Genomic DNA, 16835 nt, shown 5'->3' with positions numbered 1-16835 from the left:
CTAAACTACCAAAAATGTCATTATTGTGTTAAAATAAGAGGAAAGAAGCTACACAAATGTGATTTCTATGTTATCAACAAACATAGAGCAACATCCCCTTCTAGTGTCAGAAGTGTGGAAGTGAAAGCTTATTTTAACAGATACCAATCTGATGACTTAACTGTAAGAGCTTGTGATAAAGTGCTTAGGTTTTTAACTTTGAGATTGTGAATGGTTTTTTGAGATTCAGATCATTGGGCCAATTCAAACCTGGTGTAAACAGATGCAACTTGAAGCATCAAATGTGTGATACCTGTTTACATTGGTTCTGAATTTGTTTTTCAGACCATGAGCCAAGTGGCTGTTAACTCAGGAATCAGAACACAAAATACCTTAATCCAACCATGGAGTCCTCAGCCTACCTAACAGCCAGGGGTTGTATTTTAAAAAAAAAAAAAAAATCTCTGAATTGGTATTTGATACTGGAACAAAGTAGCATATTTTAACTTCAGGATCAAGGAGAAACTTGGCAGTGATTTGAGTTTGCACATTAGACTTTTTCTGCTGGAGATATGCGTTCCCATCCAGTCTCAGACAAACAGGTGAAAATGAATATAGTGGATCTCATCCTAAGGGCAGATTCATGCACTGGTTTAGGGAAAGACAGGCAACTTGAATGTTCCCCTTTCAGGGATTGGTGCAACCCCTTGCTTCATTGTCCCTACTCTACATTGATGCAGAATAGCCAGCATGCATATCTGCCTTGGCTATGCCTCATCTTCTTCCCTCCTGTGGCCCACCTCTGTTTCTGGTCAGCTTTGGAACATCTGAGGAGGTGGCACAGAGAGCTAGAGAGCTTTCCTGAGTCGTTTTATGTGTGCTATGCATTGTCAGCATTGTCTAGGTCAACAACGAAACAGGCCTCTAATCTTTATTTTCCACATCACAGCATTGTGAGTACCTGCTCAAGGTAGTTACATGATTAAAGTAATGGGAATATTGTAGGTTAGGATGAAGGTGATCTGGTTGTGTTGTCTTGTGAACATTGTGCAGTGCTCATCTATATTCATAAGCTAGAACTACAGTCTCTTGCTTTCATGTCGCACTAAGGGCTTGCTTCTGAGAGGCGCCGAGGGCCCCAGCTCCCAGTGAAATTACAGGAATCTAAAGTGCTCAGAACTTTACAAGAATACTTAGCATTGTGCAGAATCAAGCACCCACCAACTAAATAAAACACTTAAAATGTATGTTCAGTGACTGAAGATCTGGAGACATGGCCTCAAGCTAAAAAATGATGGAAAAAGTGAATGATTTTCAGCAATAATGGTAAAGTCACATTAAGTGAAAATCACCTGAATACAAGTGTTCACACCTTGCAAATTAGTTATAGCCAGCCAAATAAATGGTTAAACTTTCCATGCAGCACACATCTCATGTACCTGAAGCACTTCAGAAATATTGTTGTCCATATTCTTTTTCTGTCAAGCTCGCTTTTGGATTCTGGATGCCTTTCTGTGCGAAAGAAACATTGTCACACTAAAAAATGTCTTGTAAACAAGAAACAAATACCTTTCTTTAGTTGTGTTACTGAAAATCCGTAGATGATCACAACTGAAAAGTTTTAAATCCACTTAGGGTTTTTTATGCTTTGCTTATTCTTAAAATTTCTCTATACTTGGACAATGAAAATCAGTTAAATCAGTTTAGCTTTTTATCATTTTGGCCCTACTATACTTATCCTATGTGTCTATCTAGTCCTCCTTTCACCTCTTAAGGAGTTAACAATTTACTGCAGCTTTTTCAAAATACAAACGTTTCATCTTATTGAAATGTTGATTCCAAGCAGTTATTATTGCTCTTGAGTGAGTTTAATTTGCAAGATAGTTCAGGTTACTATAGTTCACATTCACCTTTTTCCCTCTCATTCAGCTATGCAATCTTGTTCAGCACAATCATTCTACCACTCATATAGGAATGGGCATATCCTTTGACTTATCATCATCTGTGATTTTTTCCCTTGACAGGTGGAAAAATGTGAAACCCTATTTTCTTTAATGGTTCCCTCACCATCTGAGGCTAAGGCTTTGTCTACACTGCCAATTGAAGGACAAAACTTTTGTTGTTCACAGGTGCTTAAAAAAGCGCCTCCCTCCCCCTGAAAGACAAAAGTTTTGCTGTGGCAACTGGAAGTATAAACAGCTTGTTGTCTGCAGGAGCAACAACCCGCTCGTAGGGGGTGGAAGCATTTTGTCCACAGAAGTGCCAACAAACAGCGTTTACACTGCCTGACTTTTAGCGACACAGCCATATCGCTAAAAGCTGTGTAGTGTAGACAAAGCCTAAGTCTACTCAACCATTCATTGATTCTGGAAGCAATGGTAAGGCCATTAGTTGTGTCCACTTAAGGATGTTCTTATAAAACCTGACATGCTTATTAATCACAAATTTGGTACACATTCTGCCTCAGTCTTCCTAGGGTCTGCTGTTGCTTCACTTATGTTGTGAAGTCAGATTTTTAATACTTTCAGATCAGTATTTATGTTGTATATTATCACAAACCATGTTTAGTATTTCCGTATTAAAATTTGTGCCCAGGGAAAAGTACTTGGTTCATTTCCATTCTCGGCTCTATGAGCTGTGGGCCTATATAGTTCACTCCAGAGTTAGGTAATGAAAAAATGAAGTTATGCAAGTTCAAGATGATGTGATGAACAGACAGGGTTCACTGTTCCTAACAGTGGCTTGAATATCCTATCTACAATTGTAGGAAGAAATATTACTCCAGCATCATCACACCATTATTTGATGGTTGGGGAAAACAAAATCCTCATAAATATTTTTCTCTTGCCAGTCCATACTGCCATTCTTTTAAAGTGATGCTGCTAAGATTTGTAGGCCTGAAATTAGACCTGACTTAACTCTTAGAATGCTGGTGTTTGCCGGGCTGCTACCTAATGAAATAGGGGCGTTCAGCATTGTGTCAAATTGGCCTGAATAAGGAGTATGTAATGACCCCAAAACTCAGCCCAGGTTCATAGACCAGTTCACCAGAGTTCATGAATGTTGAGCAAATCCAAATCCTGTTTGGAGTGAGACTTCTCCTTTCAGGATTTTGAGGGGGAAAATCAACATCATTCTGTTTATAACTTCTTTTTTTCCAGGGATGATCTGTATTTGTTCAAACCCAGAAACTAAAACTGAAACCCATGAAAGGGTTTCACACAAATCAGCAAAATGTGTACATAGTACACCTGTGAACAGAATCTGCGGTATTTTGCACAAGGAAGGGAGGGAGGAGTCGGCTTCTGTGTAGGGAGCAGGAGAGGTGGATCAGACTTTTGCCATGGCTGGTAAATCTTTCATGACAGATGCACAGGAGCTTCCTCTAACACACAGGCTGGCCCTATTTTATCATTTCTGCTGCAAGTACTTCATGAAGTCCTTCCGAGCCTAGAAAACAAATGGAAAAGAAATCCTCTTATTTTTGTATGAGTGATTCATCCTTGGTTTTCGTGAAGTGACATTCCTGTTCCTTTTAAGCTGCACATTCTTTTTTCTCTTTTGTGTAAAAAAACCAAACAAACCTTGCCTTGTTGTTGGTTGACCTGGTTACAAGTTATTGCTCTTGAGACACCTATTTATTTCCAAGGCTGTTGAATGTACTGTTCCACCTCCGCTAGAATCATTAACTATAACATATCTTCCAAGAGTCCAGTCACTCTAATGAAACTCCATTGACTTATGCCACAGTTAATTATTTGTGCTGTTTTGCTGCAGAACAATTTCATATTTTATTTCCTCTCTTAGGAAACTGCTCATTTAGATGTTCTTTAAAAGAGAGGACCGTTTTGTACAGGCCTTCCTTTTACTGTACTGGTTTAAGATGTGTTTGTTATTTTTCCGTTGATTTTTACTGTTCTTGCAAGTTATTTTTCACATTCTTAGGCCATAGTCTTTCTGCCTCTGTTAGATTCAGAGTGTCCTCACCTCCCCTAACATACATCAAGAGTTAAAAACACACCGCACCTTGCACGATCAGTCTCTGTATAATTTCATGTAAGACCCCAACTCACTTCATGAAATTTCAAATATCAGTGTCATACCACTGACACTTAGATGTATTGCTCTGCTGATTCCTTTAGAACTTCTATTTGCTCATTCAAACCTTTTGAAACCAAGTACTGTAGTCAATGTGTTTTTCTTAAGTTACAGCTCAATAATTTAAAAGTCAAGTTATTAACTGTCAGCATTCAGTCTTCAAAAAATGGCCTTTCATTTGACAGTGTCTCTGATAAACCAGAACTGAATTGGTGGTATGCATTTTAGGGGCTTTTAATTGGATTCTGTTTTGGCATTTATCAGGCATATCAAGGTAAATGCATTGAGTTCCTTTTTATATCTGTAAAATGTGTATAACATATGACTCATTAATCTGGGATTAATGTTCCACAGCAGCTTTGAGTGAATTAACTTCTTGATTCTTTTTGTAATCTTTGTTGTAATGTATTGGAATTGTAGTTGGAACTTCCTAAACCCCTTCACACTGGGTCCAATTGATTTACAGGGCTGACTTCCCAGTTTTGATCATGGCTACGAAAAAATTCTGGGGTTCTCAATTTGAAAAATATGCATTAGTTTTCAGTACAATAGCAGTCAGAGCCAGATGGCTCATTTGATATTTTATTTAATTTAATCAAATACATCACAGCTTCTTTTCAGTCCCTAGAGACATTATGGTGTATGGTAAAATTTTCAAAAGCACTTAAGCAATGTAGGAGCCTAAGCCCCATTTTCAAAAGTGATGTAGGCACTTAGCAGCTTAAGTCCCATTGACTTGCACTAAGGGTATGTCTACACTACGAAATTAGGTCGAATTTATAGAAGCTGATTTTTTAGGAAGCAATTTTATACAGTCGATTGTGTGTGTCACCACTAAGCGCATTAAGTCGGTGGAGTGCGTCCACAGTACCGTGGGTAGCATCGACTTCCGGAGCGTTGCACTGTGGGTAGCTATCCCACAGTTCCCGCAGTCTCCGCCGCCCTTTGGAATTCTGCGTTGAGCTCGCAATGCCTGATGGGGCAAAAACATTGTCGCGGGTGGTTTGAGGTACATGTCATCAGTCGCCCCTCCCTCCGTAAAAGCAACGGCAGACAATTGTTTCATGCCTTTTTTCCGTGCTGGCGCCATATTGCTTTCAGCAGATGGTGCAGTAGGACTGCTAACTGTCGTCATCAAACGACCGCTTCCGCTGCCGCTCTGGTCTCCTGCTCTGGCCACAAACAGAGCAATAAGTCGGAAAAACTGGCATTCCAACCACCGCTTCCACTGCCACTCTGCTCTCCTGCTCTGTTCGCAGACGGTGCAATAGGTCAGAAAAACTGGCATTCCAACCACTGCTTCTGCTGCCACTCTGCTCTCCTGTCTCGATCGATAGCAAATTTCTCCATGTTGGCTGTCATGGGCTCCCACTTCTGCTGCAACTCTGCTTTCCTGCTCTCATGAATCCACCTCACAGGTCCTCTCATCGTTCTCTATAAGTATCTATTCTCGTGGCATCTCTCTCTAAATATCTATTCCATCATCCACCGCTTTCGCTGCAACTCTGCTCTCCTGCAGACGCCATACCACGGCAAGCATGAAGCCCGCACAGATCACAGCGGCAGTTTTCACCATTGTGCGCATTATCCTGCAGTATATGCAGAACCAGAACCTGCAAAAGCAGGCGAGACGACGGTAACGCGGTGACAAGATGATGAGGACATGGACACAGACTTCTCTCAAAGCATGGGCCCTGGCAATGTGGACATCATGGTGGTAACGGGGCAGGTTCATGCCGTGGAACGCCGATTCTGGGCCCGAGAAACAAGCACACACTGATGGGACCTCATAGTGTTGCAGGTCTGGGATGAATCCCAGTGGCTGCAAAACTTTCGCATGCGTAAGGGCACTTTCATGGAACTTTGTGACTTGCTTTCCCCTGCCCTGAAGCACAAGAATACCAAGATGAGAGCAGCCCTCACAGTTCACAAGTGAGTGGCGATAGCCCTCTGGAAGCTTGCAATGCCAGACAGCTACCCATCAGTCAGGAATCAATTTGGAGTGGGTAAATCTACTGTGGGCGCTGCTGTGATGCAAATAGCCAACACAATCACTGAGCTGTTGCTATCAAGGGTAGTGACTCTGGTAAATGTGCAGGCCATAGTGAATGGCTTCGCTGCAATGGGATTCCCTAACTGTGGTGGGGCGATAGACCGAACGCATATCCCTATTTTGGGACTGGAGCACCAAGGCAGCCAGTACATAAACCGAAAGGGGTACTTTACAATGGTGCTGCGAGCACTGGTGGATCACAAGGGACGTTTCACCAACATCAACGAGGGATGGCCGGGAAAGGTACATGACACTCGCATCTTCAGGAACTCTGATCTGTCTGAATGGGTGCAGCAAGGGACTTACTTTCCAGACCAGAAAATAACCATTGGGGATGTTGAAATACCTATAGTTATCCTTGGGGACCCAGCCTACATCTTAATACCATGGCTCATGAAGCCATACACAGGCACCCTGGACAGTAGTCAGGAGCTCTTCAACTATAGGCTGAGCAAGTGCAGAATGGTGGTGGAATGTGCATTTGGATGTTTAAAAGTGTGCTGGCGCAGTTTACTGACTCGGTTTGACCTCAGCAAAACTAATATTCCCATAGTTATTACTGCTTGCTGTGTTCTCCACAATATCTGTGAGAGTAAGGGGGAGACGTTTATGGCGGGGTAGAAGGTTGAGGCAAATTGCCTGGCCGCTGATTACACGCAGCAGACACCAGGGTAGTTAGAAGAGCACAGCAGAGCGCGCTGCGCATCAGAGAAGCTTTGAAAACTAGTTTCATGACTGGCCAGGCTATGGTGTGAAAGTTCTGTTTGTTTCTCCTTGATGAAAACCCACCCCCTTGGTTCACTCTACTTCCCTGTAAAAAACCGCCATCCCCTCCCCCCTTCAATCACTGCTTGCAGAGGCAATAAAGTCATTGTTGTTTCAAATTCATGCATTCTTTATTAATTCATCACACAAATAGGGGGATAACTGCCAAGGTAGCCCGGGTGGGGTGGGGGAGGAGAGGAGGAGGGAAGGACAAGGCCACACTGCACTTCACAACTTATTGAATGCCAGCTTTCTGTTGCTTGGGCAGTCCTCTGGGGTGGAGTGGTTGGGTGCCTGGAGCCCCCTCCCTGCGTTCTTGGGCATCTGGGTGAGGAGGCTATGGAACTTGGGGAGGAGGGCGGTCGGTTACACAGGGGCTGAAGCGGCGGTCTCTGCTCCTGCTGCCTTCCTGCAGCTCAATCATATACCAGAGCATATCAGTTTGATCCTCCAGTAGCCTCAGCATTGCCTCCTCTCACCACGCTGCCACCACCTCTCCTCTTGCTCCAGCCATCTATCCTCTTGCGCGTCCCTCTGTCCTTTGCATTCATTTTGTGCTTTCCTGGACTCTGACATTGTCTGTCTCCATGCATTTTGCTGGGCTCTTTCAGTGCAGGAGGACTCATTGCAAGTGCATTTTTTCGCCTTCTTATCTGTACTAGCCTCTGGGATGGAGATGATGAGGGAGCACTGAAACATTTGCAGCTGCGGTAGGAAAAAAAAGGGAGAGTAGTATTTAAAAAGACACATTTTAGAGTACAAGGTTGCATTTTGCCTCTTATATTGAGGGCCTGCCGGTTTGGTATGAGAGATCACACACGCAGAGCCAGGCAACAGAATTCGGCTTGCAGGCAGCCGAAAGCCACAGTCTTTTGGATTCTTTAAGTCTTCAGGGCAAATTAATCATTAAATATTCTTGCTTTTAAACCATGTATTATATTTACAAAGGTACACTCACCAGAGGTCCCTTCTCCGCATTCAAGGTCCTGGAGCCCGCCTTGGGAAGTTTGGGAGGGTATTGGCTCCAGGGTGATAAACAGTTCCTGGCTGTTGGGGAGAACGGTTTCTCCACTTGCTTGCTGTGTGCTATCTTCAACCTCCTCCTCCTCGTCCCCAAAATCCTCATCCCTGTTGCGTGAGACTCCCCCATTACAGGAGTCCACGAACAGGGGTGGGGTAGTGGTTGTGGTACCCCCTAGAATTGCATGCAGCTCATCATAGAAGCGGCATGTCTGGGGGTCTGACCTGGAGCGGACGTTTGCCTCTTTGGTTTTTTGGTATGCTTTCCTCAGCTCCTTAAGTTTCACATGGCACTGCTGCGGGTCCCTGTTATAGCCTCTGTCCTTCATGCCCTTGGAGATTTTTTTCAAATATTTTGGCATTTCATCTTTTGGAACGGAGTTTGGATAGCATGGATTCGTCTCCCCATACAGCGATCAGATCCAATACCTCCCGTTTGGTCCATGCAGGACTTCTTTTGCGATTCTGGGACTCCATGGTCACCTCTGCTGATGAGATCTGCTTGGTCACCTGTGCTGATCAGCTTGCCACGCTGACCAAACAGGAAATGAATTTCAAAAGTTCCCGGGGCTTTTCTTGTGTACCTGGCCAGTGCATCTGAGTTGAAAGTGCTGTCCAGAGCGGTCACAATGGAGCATTCTGGGACAGCTCCCGGAGGCCAATACCGTCGAATTGTGTCCACACTACCCCAAATTCAACCCGATGATGTCTATTTCAGCGCTAATCCCCTCGTCAGAGAGGAGTACAGAAATCGATTTTAAGCACCCTTTAAGTCGACAAAAATGGCTTCGTCGTGTGAACGGGTGCAGGATTAAATCGATCTAAGGCTGCTAAATTCTACCTAAACTCGTAGTGTAGACCAGAGCTTAGACTACTAAGTGCCTAAGTCACATTAGAAAATGGAACATAGGCTCCTAAGTCATTTAGGCTCCCTTGAAAATGTTTACCCCCAGTCTAGTAAAATGAGCATGGTGCCAGGAGTGTGGCCTTGAGATAGTTTCTTAGCTTTTCCTTGACTTGATTTCCCCATCTAAGCTATGGGAATAATGCTACTTACCTTCCTCACAGCAATTTTGTAAGTTTACTAGTAAATGTTAGTATAACACATTACAATGTTAAGTATTGTTTTTGTGATGCCATGTACCTGTGTGTGAGGTCTATCTCAGAATATCAGCTCCAGCAATGCTATATGCCAAGGAGACCTATATCCCTCAACAGGAGCAGGACTGGCCACTGGTCAAACAGCGTCTAATGTGAGCCAGAATTCAGAGTGCACATAAAAGGCTCAAAATATTTATACTTTGTTCCTCTGAAAAACCTACTGAGTATTATGACAAGAGTTCACCTCCTCCATAATTTGGAGTGGAGACTACTAATGAAGGCAAAGATTTTCAAAAAGTAACTACCTGATCGTGAAGGCTTCAATTTTTGGATTTCCAACTTGAAACTCTTCGAAGGAGTCTAGTTTTCAGAGAGACGGGCTCAGCACTTTCTAAAAATCAGGACTCTTTAAGGTATCCTAAGTTGGGCACCAAAATATCAAGGCCTTTGATACCATTACTTACTTTTTACAATCTTGGTTGAAGATATTCTATGGAGCCTAGGGAGGGCCTCTGCTGGAATTTTTTTTAACCCTGTTATTTGGTGCAGCCTGAAATTCCTTTTCAAAAGTATTATAATAAACAGAGATAAAGCATCTATGGCAGGGATGATGTAGCAACATTCAGAGAATGAGTAACTATACCCACTGCAGGGAATTCACCTCAACATTACCTTCAACTTGGTGGCCGAATTTTAACAATTGTGTCCTGGAAGTTCCACACCTGTAAGTTCTTAAGTACTTTGGAGTAAGATCTTTTAGTCTGGTTTCCCTGTTCCTCTACTGCCTTCATGGTCAACTAAAATTCTATTAGTTCCCATATTTTAACAAGGAAATTGTTCCATCCCTATGGTATCTGTTACATTTTCAAAGCAGATGGGAAAACAAATAGTTCTAATGACATTTACTAATTTTATATATTTATTGATAACAGGCAGGTAATATAGTACTGTTTTTTCACAAATATGGGCATTCAGTAATTATAAATATTATTTCAGATTTCAATAGCTCTTCCACATGATGACCTCAAATCACTTTACTAACAATAATGAATGCATCTTCCCAGTGACCAAGGATGGGCTGTACTAATAGCCCCTCTTTACATGTGAGGAAACTGAGGCATAGACAGATTAAGTTGTTTATCTATGGTCATGCAGGATGGGAATTGAACTCAGATCTCCTGACCTACTGGCAATTTAATATTTTTTTTTTGTTTTACTTTTAAAATGCTATTTCAAATTTAAAAAAATAGAAACAAAACTAGCTGTTATTCCCTGGGATGGAAGAGGCATTGTTGGTACCTTGGTTACCTGGAAGAATAGTGCCTTTGGTGCTATACAGAAACTCATTTGGATTTATTCTGTAGTACATATGTCCTGGATAGTCTGAGCTTAACTTCTGTTATGGCAGTGAAAGACTTGGGTTGTCTACCAAAGCTCTTGTTAAATGAGCCCCTACAAGGGAACTCATTCACCTCCAGTTCCATTCTCCATGTGTCAGGGGAGCAGCCAACTTCCCATGGGATCTTAGTAAAACATTCCAGCAGAGATCCATAGATATACGGGTGATAAAGGATCTCAGCAGCACCACAATTAAAAACAAATTAACAGGAAATCTGAAATTGCCTTCAAAGTTGTTCCTTTTTTTGTGTCACCTCTCATAAATCGCAAATTGCCTTTGAAATGCGACTGGACATTCTGAATAGCTATAATATCGACAAACCACTGTAAAGAAGTCACAGAACTTGTAGGTGGCTGTAATTCCATATTAGGGATCTAAGACTTGAGGATAGCCTTGGCTGTAATAATTGTGTTGTGATTTAAAAAAAAATTATTTAGTGAAATGGAAAACAGGAGTACAGTGAGTCAGTGGTTGCTACTGTGTTTATTATGGACACTTTCCTATTAACAATCATTGCTAGCATAGGCATTCCCATGGTTCAGCATTCCTAGTGGACCTGTAATGAGCAGGCAATGTTTACCTGAAACATTCCATCTGGTAGAGAAAGCAGAACCTGTTTAATCCTGACTTATTGAGATAAGATAATGAAGGAAGGTGAGAGTGGATCTCTAGAAACAGAGGATCTAGAGCAGTGGTTCCCAAACTTGTACAGCCTGTGAACCCTTTTCACTAAAATGTCAAGTCTCGCGAACCCCCTCCTAAAAATGAATATTTCCAGGGATTTTCTCCTTTACCTGAGTATAAATTATAAAAGCAGTGATCTTGGAAATATAAAATGTGTTTTTATGACATGCTTATTACACACTATTTATTATTATTTATGATTACTGTATTTTTATTACATTATGAAAACGGCAACACTTTTCCAAGATCTCACTTTCGTAGCTTGTATCACTTTGAATAAGCCTGTTATAAGGCTCATATGTTTCATCAAGGAGTATCAGATGTGAAACAGCATGAAGATATTTAAGAAGCCAACTCAAAGAGTTCCTCCTACACAAGCATTCAGGTCTTGAGCAGTCCAGGCAAACAACACACGTTACAACAAAGCTTAAACTTGTTCTTCATAATAATTTTAAAAACAATATTAGCTGCCTATTTCATTTTAAAAAGCAAAAAATATCCACCTCCCTTTCCATTTCTTATAAGGAGTCTTGAAGTTTAAATCTCCTCAGTGTGATAGATATGCTTGCTTTGATCTGCTTAGCTCTTGGAAGTCCAGGGGCTCCGGGCTGCTGGCCCCGTGCCGGGGTCCCTAGGGACAGTTCTGTCCGCCATTAGGGAATTTTTTCCCGAGAACCCCCTGTAACATTTCGTGAACCCCCAGGGGTTCATGAACCCCAGTTTGGGAACCACTGATCTAGAGTGTTGGCTGAACACTCATGAGGTGGGAATCCTAGGAACAACTGAGCCTGTGGCAAAGGCTCAAGCGGAACTTCAGGTTATCTTATTAATGTATTTGTAAGGAACTGGGTGAATTTTTGGCTTCACACAGAATGTCGACTTTGCTTCAAAGTAGGCGAGAAAGGCATAAAAAATTTAATATGAAAATACTACAGGGGTGGAGTAGGGTTTTAGCACAAAATGGATAGTATTGAAATTTACTTTAGAACATTGGCCTTTACTCTGTGTTTCAAACTCTCATAGTTTTATCATGTGTCTTTATCATGCTATTTAATGGTTTACTTAAAGCCCTGGCTCCTGCAGACAAGTGATTATGTGAGAATCTAGCTTTCATTTGAAAACTAAGTACGTTTTTAGGTCTAATGATTCCAAGAAAAGCTTGAAAATGCGTCTCAAGTGCATGCTAACAGCTCTGAAACAGAAGGCAAATAAAAAGAACCCAGCATTTATTTTTATTTAAAAACAAGCCTATCCTGTAAGTCAGTCTCAGGATTTTTGGGGAACCTGTCTCACAATTTTTGAGTGTTCAGGGTTAACAATACTGCTTATTTTTATTGGATAAACAAGCATATCCTAGTTACGTACTATGTCACACATTCCCATGATCGGGGATTGTCTTGGTATGCTCTTATTTGCCCATCAGTTACTGAGATCTTTATCAACCTTTTTTTAGCATGTTCTTACATCATAAGGATTCTTAAACCCAGCAAGTTTTGGGACATTTCTTCTTCATGTGTTGATATTTTTGTTTAATCCATAACTCACTATGGGCTAATTCCTGCTACTTTATTTATACACAACTTTCATGGGTGACATTCATCCTTGTGCAGAGGGCTAGCATAAGGCCTGTAGGTCATTTCAAGTGTATTTTAAGAGGTGTAAATAGGTGATAAGTGATATAGACCTAGGGCTGGCCTTCTCAAGAGGGGAGAATTTCACCCCATACGAGTATCCTATGTAAGTAAAAGTATCCTTGCTGTTGATATGGAATAATGCATTAACCAGATAATGGGTGTTGAAGCAAAGAGGGGTTAAATTTGACCAGGTCTTTCTTCTATTAATCCCAGAAGGCAATATGAAATTCCTCAAAATCTTTTGACTAGGACATAATAGTTTCCCTCCAATAGGAGGCGTATACTTACTCCTTTCAAGCACTGACTTAACCATAATGCAGAAGAGGAGAACCAGGATCATGTTTGAACAAAAACATTAACAGGCAGGAGACAATTCTGACTAGAAATTCAGTTGTGGATAATACAGATGTGGCCAGTGTTTTCTTATCCTGATCTCAAGAAAAGAGCTTAATTCAGTTATCTATGAGTTCCCTGTGTCCCTGACAGTGAGAGTGCACTTAATTATCTATGGTTCTGTTGGCGAATACAAGAAAAAAGATCATTATCATTATTATTATTGTGTGCAGTGGTTATATGACATTCAGAAGCAGGAATAGTGCTGGACAATGGAATCTGCTGAGGTGGATTCTTTTTATCCCCGCTGCTGCTGACTGAATGGTAAATAAAGGTTCATCAACATCATGGCAGGAGTTACCGTGGGAATGAAGTAGAACAGGGATTATAATGGGATTGTAACAGGACGGTGAGGTTCTTCTGTTGACCCACTGTGTTAGGTGATGGTGGACCTGTGTGTGCAGCTGCTCACTGAGCCCTGAACGCTTCCTGGGCAGGTAGGTGCCACAGACTGGAGATAAAGGAGAAGGAGTTGGCTCTCTGATCAAAAGAATCTATGGGGTGGAGCAATCTTAGGCCTGTGAGGGATGCTTGGACAGTACTTGTGTTTGGTTTGTATTAGTTTTTTAATGAAGCTAAGCTCCAGGAAGGGATGCGTTTTGATCCCACACTGTCTCTTGATTATTTTGGAGCTGGGTGGAAATGCCACTTGCGTATGCAATTATGAGTTGCTGGTTCAAACTATTTGATTTGGGCCCAATTAGTAGTGAGGGAAAACTATTACTTACCAAATGGTTACCTGTGGATCATGTAGAATTATGGAGAAGTTTCGGTCTAGTGCCAAGTGTACAAGTTTCCATATTACAAAATCACTACCAGGGCACCACAATGTGCATCCTCGTTGGCAGTCTCAGTAGAAAGGAAAATGGCTGAGCAATGAAACTGAACCACTCACTCACCCCTTCTAGGGGGTCCATCCTGTTCAAACTTCAGCACGTTATTGCAACACTAAGGCCAGGTCTACACTAACCCCCTAATTCGAACTAAGGTACGGAACTTCAGCTACGTGAATAACGTAGCTGAAGTTCGAAGTACCTTAGTTTGAACTTACCTTGGTCCACACTCGGCAGGCAGGCTCCCCCGTCGACTCCACGGTACTCCTCTCGCCGAGCTGGAGTACCGCAGTAGACGGCGAGCACTTCCGGGTTCGACTTATCGCGTCCAGACTAGACGCGATAAGTCGAACCCAGAAGTTCGATTGCCAGCCGCCGAACTAGCAGGTAAGTGTAGCCAAGGCCTTAGAGTATGTCTTCACTCCAGGGTTAATCCGGGCTCTTACTTGGATGTTGTCCATAACCCCACTCCGGTCCACACACAGCACCTCTCGCCTGAGTTCAGGGGTGCTTTCAACCTGAGCTACCTGGCATGGCTGGATTAGAGACAGGTTTCACTTTCACTCAGGCTGGTAATCCATCCACACAGGCTAAATCACTCAAGTGTTGATGTCCTCCAATGCTTTCCCACAATGCCTCCTGTGTGCTCAGAAAGACAGACAAGTTCTCACATAATCTTCTGGGAAAGAATCAGAGCGACTCAGCTTACTCAAGCACAAAAGAACCATGGGATATGTCCCCAGAAGTCCTAGTGACACACATGGATGCGTGCAGCACCAGTGACTGCACAGTAACTTGGGTAGGAGTTTGACCCCAGATGTGAGTAGCTGTAATGCACCCAGGCTAACTGTAGTGAAGATATATCCTAAAGGGCAGTTCCACTTCTGTTATGCATTCTGTACCCTTTCTGTGGATAAAGAGAGGACTGTCATCACCATAGAGGGGAAATAGGCCAGTAACTTTCACAAGCACTAAATTCATTTTAGAAAAAAAATAGAAAGGAAAACAAGATGTGAAGATTCTTCACCAGCCCTTCTGTGGAATATAAAATTTGCTACAGGGTTCTAAGCTGTTTAATGAGGCCAGTAGGAGTTAAAATAACTGCTTCTCATCTGAATGAATTTGGTTGAGTTTTTCCCCCCCTTCCCTTCTATGTTTATTTTATTTGGTTGGTTTGTTTGTTTGTTTTTTAAAGTCACTCTTGTTAATTATCCTGCATGCACCAGATATCCAAGAAAGCTGACATAGTAAAGTTATATACAGCATCTCAGTGACCTCTTTGCAATGAAGATAATATCTGTCCAATAAAGCCTCGACAAAATGACAGTGACAGCTGCATTGTGGTATTCAATTTGAATTGAACAGGTCTGTTCAGCTGTGTTGGGAGCAAGTCTTTCATTACAATCTGCAGCACCAAGAAAAACAACTTAAACCCATCCTAAAAAAGTGAAAATTTCCTTCCGCAACTGCAGAAGCTGGTTTTGGTAACCAGAAGCAGGTGATCTTCATAGTCTTCTCCATATCTCTATGGTTTGAGGTTTTTTTTACTGTCTTCAAAAGGCTGCAATCCTCTCTTCACTACTGATTTCAGAAAGGGAGGAAACCTCACTTCTTTCAAAAGCAGCAGCAGTCTGGAGTGTTATGGGAGCTGAACACTCGAAGGACAAGCATCAGAGAAGAATGTTTTTGCTGAGGAAAGGTCAGAGACTTCCTGCATGGGAAGAAGCTCTTATCTCAGGGAAAGATCCAAAGTCACTGCTGAAGCGTGGATTGCGTTATGTCAGTGTGAGCCTCATCATGAAGGGGATGACAAATGTGCCTGATTTTTTGTGGGGCTTGTCAGAGGTGCAGAAATTGAACCTTTCACACAACCAGCTGGTGGTTCTTTCTCCGGCTTTGGGGAAACTAGACAGATTAGCAGTGCTGAACTTGTGTGGCAATCGCCTCAAGTGTCTGCCTAACGAGACCGGGCTACTCAGAAACCTGAAGGTTTTATTTGTCGATATGAATTGCCTGAGTGAAGTGCCAGCAGAGCTCAGTCTGTGCACAAAGCTGGAAGTTTTGAGCCTTTCGCACAATTGCATCTCACAACTCCCTTCAAGCTTCACTGATTTGACAAACCTAAGGAAGCTGAATCTGAGTAACAATCGTTTTGTTCACATCCCCTTATGTGTTTTTGCATTGAGGGGTTTAGATTTCTTGCACTTAGGCTCCAACAGACTTGAAAACATTGCAGAAAGTGTCCAGTACCTGGTAAATTTGCAGATCTTTATTGTAGAAGATAACAATATTCGCACCTTGCCACGGTCTCTCTGCTCCATCACTGCACTTGAGTTACTAAATGTAGCTTACAATTCTATTCAGACCCTTCCACATGATCTCTATCTGCTGCACAGATTGCCAAAAATTGCTTGGAATCCAATGGATAAAGGGCTCCATATTTCACATAACCCATTGTTCAGACCACTGCCAGAGATTGTAGAGGGAGGACTGGATGTGCTCTTCAACTACCTTAAAGAGAAAAAGCAACACAACTAAACTTGCACTGTGTTTGGGATTAATGCTGTCACCAAGACTCAGTCATGTCAGTGCACTTTCTTAATCAGTGGTTTCCATTTCATAACACAGGAGACGATAAAGACTAAAGATGGTTTCAGTAAAGTTTGCTGAAAGCATGTGAAATCTGACTATCTAGTTTAACTGTGCATAGAGTGTATTTTCTAAAACATCCCTCTCTGTAATTTTTTCAGTATTTGTTGTGTCTTTTAGGAAAAACTGGTCAAAATTTTGCTCTTTATTATAAATAAACAAATTAATGCAGGCCATTAGCATTGTAAAGGGTACATTTGTCATCTTTCAGACTGCAGTAATATTAA

The 16835-nt window shown here is 42.0% G+C and overlaps 1 protein-coding gene across 1 annotated transcript; it reads left to right on the top strand.

Annotated features, from left to right (window-relative positions):
- Positions 1-15349: 15349 nt before the first annotated feature.
- Positions 15350-16729, top strand: LRRC30 (leucine rich repeat containing 30). Its single transcript, XM_024109954.3, has one exon. The coding sequence runs from the start codon at positions 15601-15603 to the stop codon at positions 16495-16497; it is 897 nt and encodes a 298-aa protein (XP_023965722.2). The 5' UTR covers positions 15350-15600; the 3' UTR covers positions 16498-16729.
- The last annotated feature ends 106 nt before the right edge of the window (positions 16730-16835 follow it).

The sequence above is a fragment of the Chrysemys picta genome, chromosome 2 (assembly GCF_011386835.1).
Source record: "Chrysemys picta bellii isolate R12L10 chromosome 2, ASM1138683v2, whole genome shotgun sequence".
NCBI classification, from domain to species: domain Eukaryota; kingdom Metazoa; phylum Chordata; order Testudines; family Emydidae; genus Chrysemys; species Chrysemys picta.
Note: the sequence above shows the minus strand (reverse complement) of the source record. Positions and strands in the feature narration are given on the sequence as shown.

What these genes read in the sequence shown, in the direction of transcription:
- LRRC30 (XM_024109954.3), top strand. Translation starts at nt 15,601, where the DNA reads ATGGGAGCTGAACACTCGAAGGACAAGCATCAGAGAAGAATGTTTTTG.